At 37.6% G+C, this 26,296-nt stretch overlaps 1 protein-coding gene and 1 pseudogene across 5 annotated transcripts in view; both read right to left on the bottom strand.

Moving 5' to 3' along the window:
* Positions 1 to 26,296, bottom strand: part of LOC105049235 (molybdenum cofactor sulfurase) — a 92,350-nt gene that overhangs the window by 12,635 nt on the left and 53,419 nt on the right. For all 5 annotated transcript variants that reach the window (XM_073260508.1, XM_073260510.1, XM_073260509.1 and 2 more), the window contains 3 exons: positions 21,427 to 21,520; positions 6,114 to 6,224; positions 1,600 to 1,664 (listed from right to left, as the gene is read on the bottom strand). In XM_073260508.1, coding sequence (XP_073116609.1) covers positions 1,600 to 1,664; positions 6,114 to 6,224; positions 21,427 to 21,520 — 270 coding nt within the window. The remainder of the gene's footprint in view (positions 1 to 1,599; positions 1,665 to 6,113; positions 6,225 to 21,426; positions 21,521 to 26,296) is intronic.
* LOC140859092 (uncharacterized) lies at positions 14,215 to 16,341 on the bottom strand (annotated as a pseudogene).

Below are 26,296 nucleotides of genomic sequence, written 5' to 3'. Positions count from 1 at the left end.
TAAAAGCGATTCTTATCATTTAAGTCAAAAAGAAAAGGAAAAAAATTGGCATACATATCTGCAAAAACACAATATACATAACAGCAACAAACAATAACCTGAGTTACCTGACAATCACTGAAGTTCTATGAAGTAACAAAAATGGCCCATATGACAAACAAGCATAACAAATGTCATTTAGTAAATGCAAAAGCACATAAATCAATACATAATAACACATATACATTATGCATGCTAGTCTATATGTATGAACAAAGTTCACCATCTTGATACCGGACCCCATACTGATACCATCCTATTACAATGTTGATATGTGATTCGGTACAATTCAAGATGGCATACCAAGTGTCGGATGGTACAAGACACCGTACTGGTCTCAATGCCATACTAAGTGTCAGTATGATACAAGACACTATACCAGTATGAGACCGGTATGGTACGATAGGGGGTGTACCGGGTGGTTCAGCCTGGTACGGCATTCCATGTCATGATAAGTTCAAAGCTTAGCAATTTATTCTTGCAGCAGTCTTGCTGGTTTTATCATAACCCATGCCACGATGGAGCCTTCCAAAATCCCAGCAACGTGATTAACTTAATTCAACATACATCCACCATTATGTATTTCCATAGGATCTGCACCACAATGTTCACAATGTTCACAATGTTCACAAGATCCAGAATTAAGCATTAACTATGTCATTCTAGAGAAAAAAAAAGGAAGAAGAAGCAAGATTCATGAAATTTCATCATTCCAAGTAACTTATTCTTTATCTTTTGAGAAGCTATATTCTCACAAACATCGTCTCAATATTCTTGGACTGATGTTAGAAATACATATATTTTGGCTGAACATCATAATATCATATATCACCTTTCTTCAGATAACCAGGGTACCTCAAAAATGATATATGACCTTTATCAAATCAGCATACCAGATATACTTGATGCCGTTCCTATGAAAGAAGTTTGAAAGACCTACAGAATAACATTATCAAGAATTGGTAGAGAAGAGTTAAAGAGCACAGAGATCAAATTCTTGCTAAGGAAATGATTGTTCTTCTTATCAAGGGTTTAAGTGCTGGTGGCATGGGTCATGGTGGTCTCCATGGCCCCTCATGCACAAGCCGTACATGATATATCTGTCTACTGAAACAAGCATGAGTTCAGAATTTCCATTAGGTTGTAGTCACTGTATTGTTCCATGTTACATAATTGGACATTAAAAAAGTCAGTAACTGTGAATTAATTTGTTGTTATTTCCTCTGGTCTCTTTAGTCTCCAATGCACGAGCCATACATGATACATTTGTTTACCAAAACAAGCAAGATTTCAGAAATTCCATTGGGTTGTAATCGCATTACTTGGGCATTGCTTTTGTCAAAACAACCTAGCCTGTAAAGACACCACCATCTTTAACATACAAGGGAACTTAGCTGACCATAAACAGTTGGGATAGATGGTTATATTATAGACAAACATAAAATGGAAACATGTGCAATATACCATATAATAATATCTCAAACCTGGAAAACTCATCAACATGCAGCTGATTACTTAAAAGCAGAATGCTGATTAATTAGGTAGAAAAGTTTAACAAACCTTTTTTTGAGTCAAAATTTCATCACTTGGTCCTTTGAGAAGCCATTCTCGGTCATATTTCAGGCCTGTTCAGTCATTGATAGAACTACATAAATATTTTGAATTAGTTTTTACTGCTTCACATTTTAAAGCAAACACATATGCATGCCCAAACGAGTATCATTTGTCACAACTGTTTCTTCTGTACTCATGCAAAGATGGAACCAGATAAGCCAGTTAAGATATAGGCAAGGGCGAATATCATTTTCCACGGTTGTTTCTTCTGTACTCATGCAACTGAACCAGATAAGCCAGTTAAGATGAAGGTACAGGCAAATCAAATGGCATGGCCCACAACACCCAATTGATGCATCTACTCACCCTAAGCCATTAGCTCCACTAGTTTGCCATTGCAGGAGGAAGTAAGAGTCCAGGCATAGTTATCCTCTGTCTTGAGATTCTCTCTTAATCTGCCTCACTAGTGTCAAACCTCAGTGAATTCAACTATTCAAGCCCGTTACCCTTTGCTGTGGGAACACCCCACCCCACCCTCTCTCTTTTGCTGCCTCACTGGACTGGGTCCTCACTTGATCAAGGCCCTGGATCTCCATCCAAGCCAGGCCTTCCTCCAACTCACAAGAACAGATGGTAGGGATCACATGAACAGAGGAATAAGAGAGTACAACTTTGAGATAGTCCGGAAAAATGGAACTTAGAACAGCCTAGTGAGGAATGAGGGTATTGACTTTATTAAGAGGTCTGGACAAAGGGAATATAGGACAGCCTAGTGAGGAGAGGGAGAAGACTTAAGTCACTTAAGAAGAATTGCACATGTATTTTCTAATTTAGAAGCGGCCAGAAATAGGAGGTGACAAAGCAATATTTTTGGTCTAGAGCTTACTATTCATGTTCACAAATGTACAATTCTTATCATGGATTTGGTATGTAACTATGTATAGAATTTGATGATTTTTTGCAGTCCAACACTCAGCCTAGATACCACATATCAAGAGCTTCCACAATTCATGTAATCTCAAAATAAAACCCCACAAAGGAAGTGGATATAATTTCAGGAGACTAAACATGTTAAGGAAGAAATTCTCTCCCATCATACTTATGTAGTTCAATGATACTTAATACTTAGATATTGTTGACACAACATATTCAACAATAAGCTGGGATCATGACTACTGGCAACAAACAGACTAGAAGAGGTATCACCAGACATGGACTTGATTATAAAGGAGATAGTCATGGCGAATTTGATGGTGCAGAAGAGTCATGGGAAAGGTGTGACAATTGAATGCATAATCATGATGAACTAAGACTCACATAGTTAACATGTACCAAGCTCTTCAAGGGTAACCAACATGCATGAATTGAGTATATTTTGCTGCAATAGTGGTTTATTGGCAAAGCGCAATAAATTATCTGACCCTAGTAACTTTATGAGCTCATCTTTTTCTGTCAAGAGTGTAATATGACCTTTAAAGAGCTAGGAAACTATACAAATAATCCACTGTTGAATAGAATTGGAGAACAAAGTACTCTTGTTATGGTGGCTTGTAGACGTAGTTGTTATTTCATTAACAAATGAGGTATAAATGATAAGATCATTTCCATAACAAGTATTTCATCAAGGAACTCTTTTGTTGAATAAGACATTTCACAAGAACTGAGATCCATAAATTAAGCAACAGCATTAATTTGTTGTGAAGAAATTTGTCATCGACCTTCTAAAAGATACATGGGAGTTTAGACATAAATGGATTCAATCACATGGACTCAAAAGTGCAAAGTTTACAGGAGGCTACATATATTTTAATAAATCAAGAATTTACTTTATAGATCAAGATTTTTGCATGGTGATGTAGAAGCATATAGGAGATATGAAGGCAAAGTTATATATTTGTGCTCTAAGTATGGAGAATCAGTCTATATTATCTTTGAGTGCTAGAAGGTAGTTTGTAGTATTTGTATTCTGTGGAATCTTGGCTGCTTTTAGAAGCAGAATTAAGATCGAGAATGATTGGGTTAAATGGAGTAAGTTAGAGGGAAAATGGGAGGGTTAAATTATTCCACCATTTTGTGGGTGCAAGTTATTACGTTAAGTGGGGTACATGGGTTAGAAGGAGAAAAGGTAAAGCATTTAGGGTGTAACAATTTTCTCTGAAATACTTGTTCTTACTTCTTCCCTTTTGAAAAGTAGTTTTTATTTTTTTTCATGTGCTCAAATGATTATTTAGCTTAAAAGAGGTAGAATAAGTGGGTTAAGAGACTTTTTTTCCCTCTTATTCCACCTCCTAACAGAGCCTAAGAAGGCAAGGATTGAAAACTCTAGAATCAGTATCATACCAAGCTCCTACTGATATGGTACAAGCCCTACCATGTACCACGCAAACCCACCATGTCAAGCTAGCTGGTACACCATTGGTATGGTCTATTTTGGCCTCCATTTTTTTTTTTTTTTTGCCTTCCTTTTTGTCTTTCAAAGTATTAATGCTCAGTTTATACACACACACACAAAAAAAAAAAAAACACATTTAGCATTGTACCAACCCAAGACCTCATCCAAAAAGATTAGCTAGAAGCCTAGAAGGTATTATTTGGTTTCCTTGGCCTTATATAAGTACCCAAGATCTCCCCCATGCACAACCAATGTGGGACTAGACACATGCCTGCATAGGTCTTCAAACACTCTCCTAGTTTAAGCCTTGGCATTCTCACAAGGCCAAGGGTCCAAATCCAATCAAAATACAATTACAAACACGATGGTAGGATCGTGGTCGGCCCCAAATGGGCCCGTGCTGCAAGTTCGAACCTTGCTGTCAACATAGTATTCAATTCTTTTTTGTAACAATCATAGAAAAAGGCAAGCTGGAAGATATTATTTGGATTTATTGCCCCTATATGCACCCAAGATCTACCCACCATATAACTAATGTGGGATTAAAATACAAGCTTGCACAGGCTCTCATATACTTTCCCTGTTTAAGCCCTAGTATCCCCATCATGCTAGAGTCAAATCCAATTGCAAACACCACAATTGGCCTATGTTCTGCCCTAAATGGGCCCGTGCTACAGTATCCCCTAGTCAACATGGGCGATCAGCCAAGTCATGTGCCGGATGCACTTTGATATCATTTGTAACAACCTAAAACCTCCCCCAAAAAAGACTAGCCAAAAGATATTATTTGGGTTTCTTAGCCTTATATAAATATCCAAGATCTCCCCAATGCATAACCGTGTATGGACTAAACAAATGCCTGCACAAGTCTTAGGAAACAAATTGATTTAAATTATCAACTCCTCCTATTAGATCTACATTGAAGCTTTTTGTTGCTATTTGACAATTTTTTTATCAAAATCACCATTAAACTTTTATTAAAAACTGAACAATCAATGTTATACAAAAACAATATTATAGTTATTAAGCATAAAAATTAATTAAGAAGAAGAATAAAACAATAGAATTATTGTGAATTAGTGAACTAATGAATAATGCTGAAGATTGTCGAGATGAAACAGCACAATATAGGCAATTTAAATAAAAAAAAATATATTTGATACATTATCGAAGAATAATGAGCATATTTTGCCAAAAAAATGATTTTGATCCTAGATCCATGTTCTAGGCATGAATCTGGTGTTCATGCAACACGAAATACACCAAAAACAGGATCGCATCTGTAAAATGTTAACAAGAATATCATTTTGGAAGATGAGAGAGATAGGATGTCCCAAATGGCATAAGCATTAGAACACATAAATCTATGTTATAATAAAGATGGATTAGAATGTACTTATATGGGTAACATTAAATATTTTAGGTTAAATATTTTATGTAGCCCATCTTGGTCACTGTACCATATACTGCAGGTTATAATCTTAGCTTTTATTAGCCTATGATACACCATAGCCATGAGGTAGCCAGCCACTAACCAAGGGCTTTACGTCACTGTACTCCATGAAGAGTATGCCCTGCCTATTAATCATAATTACGGTTGCTTCACGTATTTTAAATGACATGATATTGTTCCTGATCTTGTCTTTTACTCTTTCTACTCTTCCTTTCCTTCTTATTCTTCCTTCCTCTTTCAGCTTTCTTGTATTCCTTCAAAGAGTTTATGTGATTGTTTGACATCTTTTGCAACCTAGAGCACTCAAAATGTACGTTTGGAGCAAGGTTTTCAAGTACTGCCAAACTGGGATGATATGAATGGTACCTTTCTGGCATGTTTCTAGCACTGGTACATAGTGTGTCAGTACATAACTGCCCATACTGTATGTTGGTATATACTGTTCCAGCAGAAAACCGGTAGAAGTTCCAATACCGGTATTTGAAACCTTGGTTTAGTGATAGTGTGTATAGAGAAAGAAAACATGCTTTTCTATTGACAAGTAATAAACACTATGCAACGTTGCATCATACTTAGTCAACATAGTTACTGGAAACTTACATAAATCTAGACGAAACAAAAATCTATTTAGGATCCACATATTTGCATATTAAAACAAAGAAAAGAATAGGATACCCATATTGCTTAGTGGCCAACCAGACACGCTGAATCCTGCACAGGATTTTACAGGGTAAATCGTGATGGATTTCAGTCGGACATTCCCTACCAACTGCTGCCAACCAATGCCTGTAACATGAATATAACGGTATATGTTAAGCCATGTAAGAGAAATATTACATGAAATTATTAATTGGTCAAGATGATGAAAGATAAACTAGAACCAGACATCACTATATGATCAATAAAAGAGTTACCAACAATCCCTTGTTTCACTATTTAGGTTAGTCACTGATGCTACATCATTTATGATCCTTTCCTTTTTAGGGTCATATCACCTCTATTGCAAGCTATTAGAGTATTATTTTAGGTCTCTGCTACCTTTTATTGTCCCTTTTTTTAAAAACTTTCAATCTGAATCTGAGTTCACCTTGCCAAATATGCCCCTGTTTTTGGCCCACAATATCTCTACATAATCCTTGCACTATGAGTGCTAGAAACTAAATTGTATGAAAAATATGCAATAATTCAGTCCGACATTATGGTTCAGACTTCAGAATACCAATCTTCCATTCTTTCCTGAATCAAAAAAAAAAAAAAACTCATGATAATATATTAGCCAATTTAGCCTCTTGATACTCATACTATGATTGAATTTCTAGTGTGTGCAACATGTGTATGAGCCTTTGATCTCAAGAAATTGAAAGACGAAAGGTTCCAAGTCTCTAGGAAGGCTGAGAAATAAATTTATTCTTATAGCAAGACATGCATAAGAATTATAAAATATAAATGCTGGAACAAGAAGGTTCACACAACAGAAATAATCTTGTCAACATAAGATGCTTCCCCCCCTTGTTTTGCTTAGGTAAACTCAATTAGCAGAAGTGATTACAGTTCAGCAATCTTGTTTTTGAAATCAATGACAAGCTTGGTGATTTTTTTCCTCTCCCAAGATAGTTGTCTTCAGTAGCTACTTCTACATGATGAAAAGGCTGTTGGAGATCGTTTGTTATTCCTGTTCATTTGATGCACCATATTTATCATGCAATTGTCATGTCCTAACATTAAAGATATGATATAAAATGAGTCCCCTTTTAGTTCCCAATAAGCGTAGAAATTAGAAAATATATCTGAAAAAGCAACAATGTCCAGTGGCTTTTCTTTTTAGTTTACTTTTTACTTTGATGCTCTTCAACCGTGTATGTTTTTTAATCAAATTCCCTCATTATTATTTTATAATCTTCATTTTTGGTAATGCATCTACAGTTAGAATCATGGTCTCTATCCAGAATAACTTATAGGTCAACCACTTAGCACCTCATCATCATTATTATCACCCAAGCCTTTTCATTAAAGATGGAGTCAGCCATAAAGCACAGCCCTAAGTAGAATTTAGGACCAAGCCGATTCATAAAGGTTGTCATGTTGATGTCAGTCCTCAAGACATTTTGGTGCAGAATTCCTGGATAAAGTATTCTCAAGCAAGGGACCTGCCAAAGAAATGAGTCAGATTCTTTTGTCACCCTTAGGACAAAAACCTATATATGACCAAGATTTTAAATCCCATGGGACAGGGACTGTCCCGATTTTCTCACAGAATGGATCAATGGGATGCACCACCATCCCGCTCCATCCCAACGCTTGGGACAGAGGATATCCCAAGATGCCCCAGTCAGAATGTTAGGACAATGGCAGGATGATCTTGTCCTGACACATGGGACGGTACCCATCTCGATATCCCGCAGGACATCCTGCCGAGATCTGAATCCTTACACATGACCTTAATCTAACAAAATGTTACTGCTAGATTAATAGCTTAAAGAACATTCTTTGACTATACGTATATCATGTTACTAGCATCACAAAAAACATGATGGACCTTCAAAATCTTAGCAAGAAGTGGTATAAGAATAGATTCGGGTGTGGGAGTGGGGATGCTCTCAAGTAATTCAGACAAAGAATTTAGTATGTATGTGCTTCAGCAAGTTTCCTAAGAGATTCTGAAGTGGAGTGCAGGTGAGGCACCCTTAATAAAGTTTCATGCTGATACATCCTAGATTAATAATTATAATATGCAAATCTCAGAAAAAAACAAAGATCAAATGTTCAGGAAGTTTCTTAAATATAAATACCATGGTCACCAAAAGGATAATTTTAAATAGTAAAAATAATACTTTAACTTAACTTACAGTCTGAACTATCCAGACCTACTAAATTTGGTTCAGATATGTTTTACATTATCTAGCTCATGATCAACATAATTGTCTTTCAATTTATATATCCAACCATGTATATATCTTTTTGTGACAGTGATGAATGGGTAAGAACTAATATATCATGTTTTGTTTTAAGCAATTTAGATGTCTTAGATCATGATCCATAGTGTACAGTCATGGACTGCCATACCACCCCGAACCACCCGGTCGGAATTGGTATGAAACTCATGTTCGGATTGTTACAAGCCCCATACCACCCCATATCACCCAATACCAAGGCCGAGATGTACAAAAGCATAGTGGCATGTATTGAGTTAACAAAGTGAGAAAAATAGTTCAATGGTTGTTTCAATATAAGGTGTATATCATACCATACCATACTATCCATATTGTACTGAACCAATAATGAATCACTATACTACTCAATCCAAAATTTATGGACCTTGGTGTATGCAAAATTTAGATGGCTTTATCAGCATGTTTCATTGGAAGGATATGACTAAACTATTATCTATGTGCTATAACAAAAGTTTTTGCCTGTCAAGGGTTCATCTCTCTTATCCCTCAACCACCACAAAGATCTTGCTATCTTCTCATATCAAACACCAATGACTCAATTCCCCATGCATCTCTAAACATCCTTCATCATCCTCTCTCAAGTCTTACAAGTTAAAACTCCTCATTCTTGCGAACTCCTGTACACCACACATCTATTCCTTCTCTCTCCCCCACAGCCCACATAGGTTTCAATAGCTCGACTATAATTCCACTTTGTCACCCCATCTAGAACTCCAACCATGCATCTAACTCATCCAAATTGTCAATTGGAAACAACCTATTGGCTTCATTCTCATGACAACATCCCTCCTCTTAACTCCATCTTGCCCTTCCCTTGTCTGATTGATGGCTATTGGAATCCAAACTTCTAGCACCAAATTTCACGGCTCACAATTTGCCAAACATAAAAATAGACTTCATGCTCTTGATGTCTATTCTATATAAGTTTTAACCATAGCGAACCATCACACATCTAAATCAGCACTACGAAGGTTAACCTATGCTAGAAAATGGGCCAAGCTACTACGGCCGCTAGCACCTCTGATAATTACCACTTCCCATAGTTTTAGAGGACATTGATGAGAGGGACAGAGTCGACAGACAACACACCATCATTGGTACTGCCTAGAGTAAGAAAGCAGCTCTATTACCCATAAATGCAGAAACTCAAGTAGTCAAACTCGCAAGTCATACGGTTCAACATACTGTTTCATGAGAGATTTTATTTTAAGGGCTTCTAGAAGAGGCTTGGATTACTATTAGAGAAATTTTAAAGATCGCAAAGAAATGGCCCCAACAATGAATAGCATTATTAGCACAAAGCTCAAAACACAAATTTCAAGATATACCATATATCATTTAACCTGATGAAAGTAGATGATAAATGGGATTTGTTGGTTTACCCTAGATTTACACCCAGGATATAAGTCCTCAGCATTTTGTGCTAGTTATGGATAAGCTCACTTGGTATATTTCTGCTGATATTCCTTGGTACATGCTATTTGCAGATGATATAGTTAGTGGATAAAACTAAGGGTGGAGTTAATAGTAAGTTGGAGTTACGAAGGAGTGTATTAGAATCTGATGGTTTCAGGTTAAGTAGGACCAAAAAGAAATACATGAAATGTAGTATTAAATAAAATTAGAAATAGAGATAAAGGTGGAGGAAAAATTGAGGATCATGAAATTCCTAAGAGCAATCATTACAGTATTTATGATCGACTATTTATACGGAAGAGGAGATTGAAGAGAATGTTATTTATAGGATTAAAGCAAGATGGATAAAATTGAGAAGTGTGGGTGGGATATATGTGATCGTAGGATACCTGCCAAGTTAAAGAAAAATTTTATAGGACAATCATACAACCAACTATGCTTTATGGCACAGAACGCTGGGTCATTAGAAAATATATGCGCAAGATGAGTGTAGCCGAAACAAGAATGTTAAGATAGATATATAGTAATACATGAAAAGATAGAATAAGAAATGAAATCACTTACAAAAAGGTAGATGTAGCACCAATTAAGGACAAATTGAGAAAATGACAACTTAGTTCAGACATATACAATGCAGGCCGATGGATGCACCAATAAGCAGGATCAGTTTGATATATATAGAAGAAAAGAGGGATAAAGGTAGATCAAAAATCACATGAGATGTAGCAAGAATTTGATACCAAACAATGTGGCCCTAAACAGAGTGAATTAAACAAAAGGATTCATGTAGCCAACCCCAATTAGTTTGGGTCTTTGGGATTAAGGCTTTGTTGAGTTGAACCCTCAGCTTTTAATATAATGTAATAACAACGTCAGAAATATATTCACTATGTAATGTACTTGCTTTGATATGTAAGTATTACTTTTTTTTATAAGGAAGAAGGAAGAAATGCAGAATTCTTGGACTATCCAAATCCTTTTCAGAGAGCGCACATACAATAAATATACATATTATTGAGAATATGATAAATAGCATATCATGTTAACATATAAATCATTGTGAATATTCCCTGTATAATCCTATTTAGGATATATATCAAATCTGTATAATCTTAAACAGGGAATATATCAAATCCTGTTTAAGAAATATATCATTAGGAGATCAATAGGTTCATTGTACCTAGACTTTTATTGCTCTATATATAGAGCTTCTTGTAACATGAAAAATATACAAGCCATTCTTTCACAAAATCCTTCTTCTTCTCTATTTTCATGGTATCAGAGCCTGTTAAGGTCTGATTCTCCATCTTTTCTGTTACATCTTCTACCCCTGTCATTCTTCTGAGTTCTGAGAAACAGAACCAGCATCCACGCGCTGGCGCGTGAGCAACTTTCTGGCGACCTTTCTCGCCTCAGACCAGTGATTCTCCTCAGCCATAATCCATCCCTGGGTCTTCTCTTTTTCTCCCACAACTAAAGAGACAGTAGCTTTGGGCCTTTCATTTTTGGGTTTCTCAGTGAGGAATCAGTGTTATTCCTCTCACAGAATCTTACGGACTTCAATTTTACTCCTGTGATTCTCTTCACAAGTCAACAAGTCGTTTCTGTGATTAACAAACATGTCTAAAAAGGGAGATTCTTCAACTACAGGTGACTTTAAACCACTCTTCTCTTCAATTTCTAGTTCCCCAACCATTACTACTGTCAAATTGCAAGGTAGTAATAATTATATATCATGGTTTGCATCAATAGAGTTATGGTTTATGGAGCAAGGTTATGATGATCATTTAGTTAAGAATGCTAGTGATACTGCTGCCACTAACAGAACAAGCTGGGTTAAAATTGATGCATAGTTATGTAGTTTATTATGGCATTCCCTCGATCCTAAATTGCTCACCTTATTCCAGTCCTGTAAAACCTATTGTAAGGTCTAGACCAAGGCCAAAACTTTATATACTAATGATGTGCACTGCATATATAAAGTCGTCTAAGATATTGTCCATCTCCAGCAAAACCACCAAGATATGGCAAGTTATTTAGGGCAAGTAGAAACACTAAAGGATGAGTTCAATTCTCTCATGCCATTCTCTGACAGCATCACTGCACAGGAACAGCAACAAAATAAGTTTTTTATGGTCTTGGCTTTGATAGGGCTTCGATCTGATCTTTGTTCTGTAAGGGATCAAATCTTGACAAGTCCTGTTATTCCTTCTTTGGAAGATGTCTCTGCACGGCTGTTGCGCATTTCTTTAAATGCAAATAATACTAATGAGATTGAGACATCTGTGTTAGCTGTACAGACTGGAAATCAGTAGGGACGGTGGTTTTCGAAAAGAGAGAAAAAGGCTCCAAGTCACATTGCACCTATTGTGACAAAGATAGTCACACACAAGACACTTGTCAGGCACTGCATGGTCAACCACCAAGCAATAATCAATCTACCAACCAAGGTTCACTGTACCGGTACCGGACGGCGTGCCGGTGCCGGACCGATATGGTACGGTACCGGTACCGTACCGATATATAGTACGTCTAGGCGTACCAGTACACAATATTTTTTTCAATTTTTAAATTTTTTTTTTAAGATTTTTGAAGTTAATAATTGATAAATACAACCTCAATATGGCATTATATTGCATATTATTAACATATTTGAGTTCAATTTGGAGTTAGGTTGCGGTACAAAGACTCTTGATCCAAAATTTCAAACATATATTTATTTACATTATATTTCAACTATGTCATCTTAAAATTAAAGAAAAAATATATAAAATACGCATTAAAATGTATCTAAATATTTAAATACAAAGCGCAATAACTGATATACAAACCTTAAGATGTACTCTGCATTTAATTTCTTGTCGAGTGTCTGTGACGCTCGTAGATGTCTGGATCATCAACATAGTCTGAAGGGACATCAGTCCAACCCTCTAACCAAGCTGCACCGTACTCTCGAATATTCATCACCCATAAGGCATCCTCTCTGGATTGTAAGACATCTCAGACCTCTCGCTAAAATTCTGACTCTGAGAAGTATCCTCGAGATGATGGTACGGTTGTGGAGCAGTCCATCCAAATATGCCAGTAGCAAAATCTGATCCGTAAGATGCTCCAGGCTGCATAGGGTAGTAACCACTAGAAGATGATGCCTCGGATGTACCATATGCATATGGATCATAAGGTGGCTGTGGATAATAGGATCCATAATGCGAGGATGATCCAGATACATCCATGGACCCTACTCCACGTGCAAGATCGTTCGCAGCAGCATCATGTGCTGGACGACCTCTAAGAGCCCGTCGTCTATATGAAATCGGCTCCCCACGATCTCTACCGACTCGTCCACCATGATCCCTATCCTGTGTGACATGCATAAACTGAGACTCACCGGTGAATCGAATATCACCCTGTGGCTGTCTCATAAATGGTGCTCCTGTCCTCCAGTTCCTCCCTGATCATCAGATCCATGGCTACTACTACCAGTATCATCATCACTCTCCCTGGTGCCAGTATCTGAACCAGATAGCTCCTGTACTCTAGAGAGTGGTGCATGTACAACTGTCTTTTTTTTCCCCCTTGTGCCCCTCTGTGACTGAGTTTCCTATGATTGGGAGGATGGATGCCTTCTTGTTGACTGCCGGAAGGATCGTCTATACATCTGTCGCTCGAATCTCTGGAAAGATGTATCGGATAGCGAGTCATGTGATGAATAAGTCCCCTGTGTCCCCTCAGACTGTGGCTGATCAGCTGGAACCCTATGTGGAATATTTTTTTCTGCCTATTGCCCTGGATCCACCCTGATCTCCTTCGCCACCACACTGGCTGGTCGTGGAGGGGATCCTGGCTCATCAAGCTCTGGCTCCTACTGCTGACCTGCAAGCCATCCAATAATCGGATCGTCATCCTCGTCGACATAATCATCCAGCATCGGATCAGTGTACTTCAACTGAACTTCCTCCTAAATACATTTTAGCCTCAACCTCAGATTGTAGTGAACATATACAAAATCGTCGAGGTATTTTTGTATCAGACGATTTCTTCTGTTTGCTGTGGATAAGGGCAAAAGTAGACCAATAACGCTCACAGCCACTAGCAGAGACCGTCTGAGAAAGAATACGGACAGCCATATGTCTCAAATTTTCTGCTGACGTTCCAAAATGAATCCACCATTCAGCTACAAAAGCAAAATTACATAACAAATTTGATGATATTATTAAGCAAAATTACATATCAATCTACATTGCTCATTATTGATATGTAATTTATCTGGATTCATCTGCTTTTTGCTTACGACAGCTGATGGGACTCCAAAACTATCTGATCCCTCTCTAAACTGTTTCGTCTGAAACAAAATATATTTATTATTTATAAATATATCAGATCAAATTCAGTTGAATAATTACATCTATTTTAAACTAGCATACCTCTTGCAGACATAACGACGCGATTTCTGGATCGGACACCATCTTATATATGACATTGCGAAGAGCAACAAGAAGCTCGCTATCCATATCTATCTCCGGAATAGTATACTGAAATCTCGGATTCAAGTAATAAGCTGCAGATAAATTTCAAGACTAATTAAGCACAATTTTATTTTCATGCTTCGAAAAAATATTTTAAAACATTCTTGAATCCAAACTTACCGGCTAGATGCAAATCTCTGCCCATCTGATAGTCCCAACGGCGCTCAATAATGTTAATGAATTCTTGAACATGCTTGGGATCATTCTCACTGATCTGTTTCTTTGCCCTCTCCATCATGTAATATAGAAAGCCCATCTGGGGATATCTCTCGCTGTCCACGACGCGAAACACCTCATATAAAGGCTTGATAGTCTTTACTAACTTCTCAGCTCGCTGCCAAAATGACTGACTCGTCACCAAGTTCTCCACATGACTTCCATCAGTACCGGCCCTCACATATCTGCTCTCCTGCCACTCGGCACTGACAAACATCTGACGTAGGGCTGTTTTCTTCTGAAGAAGACTATCAAGTGCTATATAATTGGTAGCAAACCGTGTGATACCCGGTCGTAAGATCTCCCCCCCAGTATACGTCTGCATCAATGAAAGAATCCATGTGTGGTTGTAGATGAATCTAGTAATGGTCTGGACAATCTCCACTACCTACTGCACCCTGCGAATCTTTTCGATATCCATCAATATAAGATCAATGCAATGTACAGCACATGGGGTCCAGTATATCTGCGGTTGCTGCTCTATCACCAACTCTCCGACAGCCTTATATTGTGGTCCGTTATCTGTGATGACCTGCACGACATGCTGCTCATCCACTGAATCAATCACCTCCTCCATCAGACCAAAGATATATGTGGCATCGTGCATCTTATCTGAAGCATCGATTGATTTGTGAAAAAATATTTTTTCATCATAGTATGTCAAAAAATTAATGATGCTCCGCCTAGTAGGACCTGTCCAACCATCACACATCACTGTCAGACCGTATGTAGACCATTTATTTTTGTAAGAAGCAATCCATCTCTGCAGATCCTCTTTATTGCTGTCAAGAAGCTGACCATAGATGTCCTTAGATCCTGGAGGATCTACACCCTAGCCGGCAGCCTCTATGGCTGAAATAGCAGATCGATTGTAAGGATTAACTGCTGTATTTGCTGGAATATGGCTGAAATAAAACCATGATCCAATAGCTCGCCACATATCCTTCTTCTTATCTTTTTTCAGCATACTGTCAATTCTCTGCTGCTTTGAATCCTTGCTGGGCAAAGCATGTGGATCCAAATCCTGAATGCTGGCTCCTGCTGGAATATCTCTGGAGGACCTCCTACTGCCAAAAGCTCCCATCAAAGAAGACATGCTGCGTCTGCTCCCTCTACCACCAGGCTCTCTGACTGATGTAGTCCTCTTTAACTCGAATTCTTCCCTATCAGTCGCTGATCCAGATCCTAATTTGTAGCATGATGGTCCGAATCGCTCTCTGTACTGGGCCATCTCCTCCTGCTGGTACTGGTTCGTCAAGCTCGCCTGAATGGCAGCCTCAATCTGTGCCTCATCATCTGGAGCAGAAACTTCCTCTGACTCTCTAGAGTGATAAGAAGATGGCTCTGCAGCTCGACGGTCTACTTCGATCTTTTTCTGCTTTGCCTTTTCCTTCGCTGCTTTCGAATCAGCAAAGTACTTTTTCATCAATTGTCGGACCTCTTGCGGATATTTCTGACACATGGACACATCAGGATAACCACCAGTCAGATGCTGCTTCAACCTAGTCTCCCCTCCTCCCTTGAACTCTGTGTTGCACCATTTGCATCTCCAATGATGCCGAGCCGAGAGCATCTCGCCATGATCCCAACTGATGTCACGCTCTGGATCTTTCTTCTTACTCATTTCTGCAGGTATAATAAAATACTAATTATTTTGAATTACCTGTAATATAACACTAATTACATATATTTTTTATTTGATAACATTTTTTACTATTTAAATATTTACAAAAAGAATTTCAAAAAAATCTCAAGTTAGATTCAAATATTTCAATTGTTTTGAATCATTCTAAACATTATTTTCAATTTCAAAACTAACACTGATTTTTTATTTTTTTAATTTTTTAATAATTTTTATATAAATAAATATATACTATAAAATAGCTGATTAATTAAAGTGAACGAACGTCATGCTCTAAATTTTTTTCTTATAAATATATGCAAGTACAACAAAACACGATAGTTTAACGATAATTAAAATAATTATATATAATTTTAAAATAATTTTAAAAATTATTTTAAAACTTATAAATTCAAAATAAATATGTTATATGCTTCAAATAATATTTTTAAATTAACTAAAATATAATACTATTTTTATATATTTTTTATTTTATAATTAATTTTTTTAATTTAAATAATTAAAAAAATAATTTTTTAATTTCAAATATTTGAAAAAAAATTGAAATTAGATTTAAGTAGCTTGAATCATTCTAAACATGATTCCCAAACTCTGATTTTTTTTACTAAAATTTAATTTTTTTTAATTTTTAAATAAATAAATATTTAAAAATATTTAAAAATATATAATTAACGAAAATTAATAATTTTGGTGTCATCATGTAGATCTTTCAAAGATCTATCACATATAATTAAATCATCCCAAAATCACAAGATTTTGGCATGATTTTTCTTATTTTCATTCTTTCTCGTTCTTATCCTATTTTTAACAACAAAAATAAAAAAAAATATTTACTAAGAAAATAACACATTATCTTACCTCCGGCCAAAGATCAGCCTCTCCTCGAACCACTCCTACAATTTGACAGAGTTTTTTTTTTTTCTAATTTTTCGGAGGTCTCAACGGTTTCATTGAGACCTTCATAAGCTTCGGGTCCTCGAAAGTTCTCTGAGACTTCTCAGAGAACTCTAAACAGACTCAATGATTTAAAAGGTCTCCGACCCCACCCCCCTCCCCCTCCCCACTTTATGCATATGGGCATGTCGGCACGGTTCGGCTCACGCCGAATCGGACCGAACCGATCCATACCATTCGATTTTGGACGGTATGAAAACGAACCGGACCGAACCGAGCGGTTCGGTACGGTTCGAGGAGTTTTTCGAAAAAAAGTTCCGAACTGGACCGGTAAAGTACCGGTCCGGCTCGGTACGCCTCGTATCGAGTGGTTCGGTCCGGTACGGCGAACCCTGCTACCAACACTAGCCGACCTGCAGCTCATATGGCTCAAACCTATGGAGATAGACTCCTTCCATTACCTGATGCAAAAGATCAACAGTCCAATTCCATTACCTTAACTGGAGCTGACTACAATGAGTACCTGAAGTATCGAGCAGCAAAACAGCAATCATCCTCATCTAGCATCTCCCACTCTGTTAATTCTTTTGCTTGTTTGACCAGGTCTTCACCCATTGGCCCATGGATACTAGATTCCGGTGCATCTGGCCATATCTCTGGTAATAAGAACTTTTTCTCTAACATCACCTCTCCTCCAACTTCCTCTAAAGTTACACTTGCTAATGGCTCACAGACTGTGGTTAAAGGAATACGAGAAGTTCAACCTCTTCCTTCTATTTCTTTAAACTCAGTCTTATTTGCTCCTGAATGCCCATAGAATTTGATTTCCATTAGCAAATTAACCAAAAATCTTGATTGTTCTATCACTTTTATGGCTCACTCTGTTATTGTGCAGGATCGGGGTACGGGGAAGACAATTGGAACAGAACATGAGTCAGAAGGATTGTATCACCTCTCTAATAATCTAAGTCCACCAGTTGCTTTCACTTCCGCTGCTTCCGTCGATCTTCTTCATAGCCGTCTGGGTCATCTGAGTCTCACCAAACTTCAGAAATTAGTACCTAATCTTTCTACATTGTCTTCTTTAAAGTGTGAGTCATGTCAACTTAGGAAACAAACTCAAGCTTCCTTTCTCAAGCGAGTCAATAATAGGGCTACATCTATGTTGATATTGTTCACTCAAACATATAGGGTCCAAGTCGTGTCAGTTCAACTTTGGGATTTCATTATTTTGTTACTTTCATCGATGATTATTCCCGTTGCACTTGGATATTTTTAATGAAGAATCATTCTGAATTATTCTCTATATTTCAAAATTTCTGTGCGGAGATTCGTAATTAATTTGGTCTTTCAATTAAACTATCATGCAATGATAATGCAAGAGAATATTTATCTTTTCCCTTTACCAATTTCATATCTTCTCAGGGAATCACTCATCAGACCTCTTGTGCATATACTCCCCAGCAAAACGGGGTCACCGAACGTAAAAATCAGCATCTCATTGAAACTGCCCGTACCTTACTATACACCATCATGTTCCTCTTCGTTTTTGGGGTGATGCTGTTCTCACTGCTTGTTATTTAATTAACCGACTGCCTTCTTCTGTATTGCAGCATCAAAGTCCTCACTCAATTCTATTTCCAGAACAAGATCCCCATCATCTTTCATTGCGTGTGTTTGGCTGTATTTGTTTTGTTCATGATCACACTCCTGAAAAGACAAACTCTAGCCCAAATCAGTCAAGTGTGTTTTTTTAGGATACTCCCGTCTTCAGAAAGGTTACAAATGCTATGATCCAACAACAAACAAATATTTTATCTCAACAGATGTAACCTTCTTTGAAACATCTCCATATTTTTCACCAAACACCACAAACACAAATCTCATTCCTGAAGCTCTACCAGTTCCTGTTCTTCCTCCATCACAAGTCAGTCCTTTTCAAGTCTACTCACGTCGTTCTCACCCTCCTGCTGACACCAATGATACTTCTCTCCATGATACAGGTAAATGGCAGCTCCTGGTGACTCTTCTCCTGTTCCTCCGTCACCTACTCCTATCATGCCTTCAGCAGAAGCAACAATTCCACCCATTGCACTTCGAAAAGGTATTCGTTCATCTCGCAACCCACATCCCATTTATAATTTTCTGAGTTACTATCGTTTATCTCCATCCTATTATGCCTTCGTTTCTACCTTGTCTAATGTTCCCATACCAAAGATTGTCAGAGAAGCATTGGCACATCCAGGGCGATGAGATACAATGATAAAGGAAATGATCGCTCTTCATGATAATGATAGTTGGGAGTTGGTTCCACTGCCACAGGGCAAATCTGCTGTTGGGCGTCGCTGGGTTTATATCGTGAAGGTAGGTCCTAATGGTGCAATTGATCGACTGAAAGCTCGCCTTGTTCCTGAAAGATACACTCAGATTTATGAACTTGATTATGGTAATACATTCTCTCTAGTAGCTAAAAGTGCCTCAGTCCGTCTTCTTATCTCGTTCGCAGCAATGCATCACTGGATGCTTCATCAACTGGATATTAAGAATGCCTTTTTACATGGGGAGCTAGCTGAAGAGGTGTATATGGAGCAACCACCAGGATTTGTTGCTCAGGGGGAGTCTGGCTTGGTATGCCATCAACGATGGTCACTATATGGTCTAAAGCAATCTCCAAGAGCATGGTTTGGATAGTTCAATGCTATGGTCCAACAGTTTTGAATGTCTCAAGTGAAGCTGATCATTCAGTGTTCTTCCGTCATGATCATCATGGTAAATGCATTTATCTGATGGTCTATGTTGATGACATTGTCAAAACAGGCAATGACCATGACAGGATTTCTCAACTCAAGTAGCATTTGTTAGCCACTTTCAGACCAAAGATTTGGAAAAATTGAATTACTTTCTGGGGATTGAGGTAGCACAGTCTAAAACAGGCATTGCTATCTCACAAAGAAAGTATGCTTTAGACATACTAAAGGAAACAGGTATGTTAGATTGCAAACATGTGGACACTCCTATAGATCTGAATGTCAAACTTGTTCTTGGACAAAGAGAGACATTGGAAGACCCTGGTAGATATCAGAGACTGGTTGGGAAGCTAAATTATCTCACAATCACATGACTAGATATTTCATTTGCTGTAAGTGTGGTTAGTCAGTTTCTTCAGGCTCCGTGTAGTAGTCATTGGGATGCAGTAATCCGCATTCTCAGATATATCAAAAGAGCTCCAGGACAAGGTCTATTATATGAAGACAAGGGTCACTCACAAATTGTTGGATACTCTAATGCAGACTGGACAGATTCTCCCTCAAATAGACGGTCTACTTCAGGATACTGTGTCATGATTGGAGGGAATCTAATTTCTTGGGAGAGTAAAAAGCAAGACGTAGTTGCTAGATCAAGTGCAGAAGCAGAATATCGAGCTATGGCTCTTGCAACATATAAGCTTACGTGGTTAAGGCACTTCTTCAAGAATTGGGGTGTGATGAAGTTAAACAACTGAAGTTGATATGTGACAATCAGGCTGCCCTTCATATTGCCTCAAATCCGGTTTTTCACGAAAAAACAAAACATATAGAAGTGGATTGTCATTTTATTAGACAGAAAATTGAATCAGGATGTATTGCCACCAATTTCGTCAATTCAAATGGTCAATTAGCGGATGTTTTTACTAAATCCCTTAGAGGCTCTCGGATTAAATACACTTGTAACAAGCTTGGAGCATATGACATGTATGCTCCAGCTTGAGGGGGGAGTGTTGAGAATCTGTTAAATAACATATTATGTTAACATATAAATCATTATGAATATTCCTTGTACAATCCTATTTAGGATATATATCAAATTTGTATAATACTAAACAGGATATATGTCAAATCTGTATAATCCTAAACAGAGAATATATCAAATCCTGTTTAGAAAATATATCATTAGGAGATCAATAGGTTCATTGTACCTGGACCTTTATTGCTCTATATATAGAGCTTCTTGTAACATAAAAAATATACAAGCCATTCTTTCACAAAATCCCTCTTCTTCTCCATTTTCACATATTACATATGTTAATGGAAGAAATCAACAAATGGCATAGGCCCCTTCCCTCCCATTCTAATTCTAATATATTATTTACAAAACATGACTACTCTCATATTTTATGATCTATAGAATCGATAGAAATTACAATATTGCTTTTCTAAACAATAAGGCAGTATAAGGGAGAAAGTGACTTTACCCTGATGATTACCTCAACAAAAACAAGTATTTCCATACACTAAAGAAATGTACAGAGAGAAATTTACCATGTTAAAGAAAACAAGTTGGAGAAGACTATGAAAAAAATTTACCTGATAAAGGAACTGCCTCAGTGCATAAGTGACATTTACCATTGGATGACTTATGCTTTTCTACAAAAGAAATTTCCAAAAATCTCAAAAATTTCTGCAAAAAGATACAAATAAGATGTTATGAAAATAATTACCACAAAAAGACAGGAGAACTGTGGATTATAGTTTCTTCAAACTACAACCATGACATATGCTCTATATCTAGAGATATCAGTGAAGATTAAGGCAATATAAATTGAACATTGAAGACTCTGATTTTTTTAAAAAAAAATAAATTTGAACCATGCCTGTATAAGTTTCTATTTATTGCTGATGACAAATATAAATAAGATTGATTTGATTGTACATTTAGCAGCTATATATCTGAAAATCTTGTTATTCATGATAAAAAAGAGGGAACCATTTATATTAATTAACTTTGAACAAAGTCGTATATGATTGACATATATCATCTTTGAAAAGGAGATTTGCCTATTATTTGTTTATAATTACCTTCACATAGAAAAGGGATAGAATTTTTGAGCTAGCAACCCACAAGTTACAGTATATCACATGCCATGGTGGTCGATATGTTACGTATTGTTCTGATGCAATGGAATATGATGACAAGTAACCATAAATATGATCATCATGTTCAAGAAGTCTTTATAAAATCATCTAAGAAGAATATAAGAACTGCAGCCCTTTTTCATGTTCAAACATTCTGTTAGGGTTGGAAATGTAGTTCTCTACATCCCATACACAGAAATTGGTTTTGTGGATGAAAAAATAATTCGTCAAAGTTTACGAATTACTTGCAATGCCTTTAAGCTGAATCACCCTTTAGTATGTTGACATTTAATTCCTTACTAATGAACTTCAGTCATTAGATGCGCTGCCCATCAAAGATGGAAAACAATTGGCATGAAATAACAGTGACCTTCAATTCAGAAGATTGTTTTCCTTATTTTACATAGAAATCAAAAGAAGAATATGAAGGAACCAAATCTAGAGTTTCAGGGTTAGATCTTGAAACTTTTTCAAGATCAGACAGTGGAAGACTAAAATAAATCATAAATTTATCTTATAAAACCAGAGAATCCCTAGATCTAAGATCCTATCACATGATTATTACATGGTATTAAATCAAAAATTAAAATATAAAGAGCAAGAACTACATGTTGATCATATCAACATGTTTCTATGCTACATCTAATGTAAAATATAAAAGATCAGATCTATTACCTTGCAAGTTAGACATTCTAACTTTGCTGATCCGGACTTAAGGATGATGTTGCGAGACACACATGCGTCCGACCTCTAGGAGTCGTCCACACGAGCCCACGAATCACGATCAGAAGTCCTGGTCCAAGAAATCAGCACAGTATGCTAGTACTATGTTGATCCTTCTTCGATGGTCGATCAGATGCCTCCTTGATTTGGATTCTTCCAAAGATGAGAAGTAGGAGTTTTAGATGTGAGACACTCTCAGAAAACTCACAGATGCAGGAAGGAAAGAGATAAAATCAGCAACCCTAGAAGAAGACCTTCTTCTTCTTCTCTTTTCTCTAACCAAGACACTTAGTTTTGTGTCTATTATATCTCCACACCCCAACACACTTTCTCCCTGATTTTCACACGCCCCAAAGGTCTCTCAATGCTCTGTAATTCACGAAAATTTCAAGAAAAAATTAGTCTTAAATAAAGAGATATGAAGAATCCTTGTCTAGGTCAAATACCTAGTCAAGAAAAATTCAAACAGGGCAAGACAAGGGGTGCCCAACTCATGGGCGCCCCCTCCTTTTTCTGCCATGGACCACCAGCAAAGGCCGCACAATATGTGCCATAAAAGCCACGAAAATCCCAGAAAAAATCTGGGTAAAATCAGTGCCATAAGGAAAGAGTTTTGGTTTCCTAAAATTCTATCTCATAGAATTTGAAATCCAAACTAATTCCTACTTTGACTTGGTCCAAAACCACATTCCATGTAAGAGAGAAAGAGTGAAAAGTTTTGGGCGTGCGTGAAGGCTTGGGAGAAAAGGTTTTGTCGCACAAAATAAGAGAGAGTGGGCATGGGGGGCTAAGGTGGCGCAAGGTGGAATCCTAGTCTTACTAGGGTTCAATCTATGACTTGTTCAAATTTGATTTCTCAAACCAAATCAAACCAAAACCAAATCAACCCAATTAAAATAAGTCTTAACCCAATTAAGAACCTAATTTAATCAGATTAAATTAGATTTAAATCTGATTTAATTTTCTAATCGAATTAGAAATTAGGTTGACCCAAGTCCTAATTGAATTAGGACTAGTTTTTCCTTGCACTTGGCTTATCCAATAAATCAATTGGACTTGATCCAATCAAGCCCAAACCAAATCTAATTAAATCATATTCAATTAGACTTAATCTCAACCCATTGGCTTAATCAAATTAAGCCAATTAGCAATCGAATTGCTAATCGATCCTCTTGCAACACTTGCACTAGGTTAAATGTCAATCGTATTGATCGTTTAACCCTAGAACGATTCTTAATCGTTGATCAACCATCCGATCGGATCATGAACTCTAATGTGTGTGACCTCATAGGTCCGAACCTAAGCCAGTAGCACAGGAACAAATTCCTGTACCAATCGAAGTGACCATCTAGCAATGGTACCCGATGGTCGGATAGGTCAAATGTGTAGAACATCCTTAGAGCCCATGCGGATATAGTTTTCATATAATTCATCTCTTTGACCAAAATGCTCATAGGACACCCAGAGTTCCACTGTCAACTCTGATCAGGTTGTCCATATTGTATTTCAAAATATCAAATCCATCTGATGGATTATCCTGATCAAAATTTTGCTAAATTGAAATACAGCGACTCATTCTTCTCCAACTCTTGGAGTGGTCAATCCCATCTTGATCACACTCTGACTTCGCAAGTACTTGACTGTGCCCAGAAGCCTTCCGGCACTGAATTAGAAATTCAGTTAGTCCAGTACCAAAGCACAGTGAGTTGCTTGCAAGTCACTGAGGCGATCTCAGGTCTAAAGGACACTTATACCTATATCCCATCGGAGACATTCTCGACAACAGAATGCTCTGGAGTTGGTCACGTTCAATGACGATGTACCCTCACATCTCACCTGTATGCCATACCAGTGTCTCCACACTCCTTGGTTAAGAGACAACCAACCTATATGGCCTACAGCGACCTATGCTCGATAGAAGCTGTCGTCCTTATTAACAGCCAATCATTTGGTCGTGAACAGTTTTAAGGACTAATCGATAAATCCTCTCTTTATCGAACCTAAATAGTCCTAAGGACTTCATCACAACAACGGAGTTCATTAGAAGAAGAAAACTTATGATAAAAATACCAAAAATATATTTTATTTATTAACAAATCAATTACAATACAAGGTTGCTCAACCGTCAACAAGCTGACGATTGGCTTTTGGGACATATTTCCCAACAACTCCCACTTGTCCTAAAACCACTCGGTACAGTATCTAATACCCATCTTCGATTTGTGATTGTCGAACTCTTTTATCGCCAGAACTTTAGTGAAGGGGTCGGCCAGGTTCTCCTTTCCGTCGATCTTCTGAAGATCGATGTCACCTCGATCCACGATCTTCCGGACCAGATGAAAGCGACGTAAAATGTGCTTCGTCCGCTAGTGTGCTTTGGGTTCCTTCGCCTGAGCTATGGCACCAGTGCTGTCGCAGTAGAGCAGGACCAGACCATCGAGGGAAGATGCTACTCCGAGCTTGGTGATGAATTTTCTCAGCCACACAGCTTTCTTCACGGCATCCGATGCTGCGATGTACTCTGCCTCACAAACAGAGTCTGCCACAGTATGCTGCTTGAAATTCTTCCAGCAGATGACTCCACCATTCAGAGTAAAGATATAACCCGACACGCTTCTGCTGTCATCATGGTCAGATTGAAAGCTAAAGTCTATGAACCTCACAAGTTTCAGATCTGACTCGTCATAAACCAACTATTGGTCCTTAGTATTTCTCAAATACTTAAAGATGGCTTTAACCACTTTCCAGTGATTTTCTCCAGGATCAGATTGGTATCTACTCACTACTCCTAGTAAGTATGCTACATCTGGCCTTGTATATGTCATGACGTACATGATAGATCCTACGATCGAAGCATATAGGACTCTACTCATATACTCTCTCTCTTCAGGAGTTGTCGGACAATCCTTCTTAGAGAGAAATTCCATGGCCTATCGATAGATAGCCCTTCTTGGAATTCTCCATGCTGAACCTCTTCAATACAGTGTCTATGTACGTGGACTGGGATAACCCAAGCATCCTTTTAGATCTATCCCTATAGATCTTCATCCCTAGGATGTAGGATGCTTCACCCAAGTCTTTCATGGAGAACTGCGATGACAACCAAACTTTTATTCCCTGTAGTGTGGAAATGTTATTCCCGATTAAGAGAATGTCATCCACGTACAAGACAAGAAATACCACAACTAGATCATTTGCCCATTTATAGATGCAGGGCTCTTCTCCGTTCCTAACGAAGCCATACGTTTTGATCACCTTATCAAAATGCATGTTCCAACTCCGAGAAGCTTGCTTCAATCCATAAAAGGATCTCTGAAGCTTGCACACCTTGAACTCATCTGTGGATATAAATCCTTTAGGTTGTATCATATACACCTCTTCGGTCAGCTCTCTATTCAGAAAAACTATCTTTACATCCATCTGCCAGATCTCATAATCCAGATGGGCAGCTATTGCAAGCATTATCCGAATGGATTTGAGCATTGCCACAGGGGAGAACGTCTCGTTATAGTCAATACCATAACGTTAACGATACCCCTTGACAACCAGACGGGCTTTATAGATCTCCACCTTTTCGTCTGCGCCCCTCTTCCTTTTG

The sequence above is a fragment of the Elaeis guineensis genome, chromosome 7 (genome assembly GCF_000442705.2).
Source record: "Elaeis guineensis isolate ETL-2024a chromosome 7, EG11, whole genome shotgun sequence".
NCBI lineage: Eukaryota > Viridiplantae > Streptophyta > Magnoliopsida > Arecales > Arecaceae > Elaeis > Elaeis guineensis.
The sequence above is the reverse complement of the archived record's forward strand: the minus strand, read 5'-3'. Positions and strand labels throughout refer to the sequence as shown.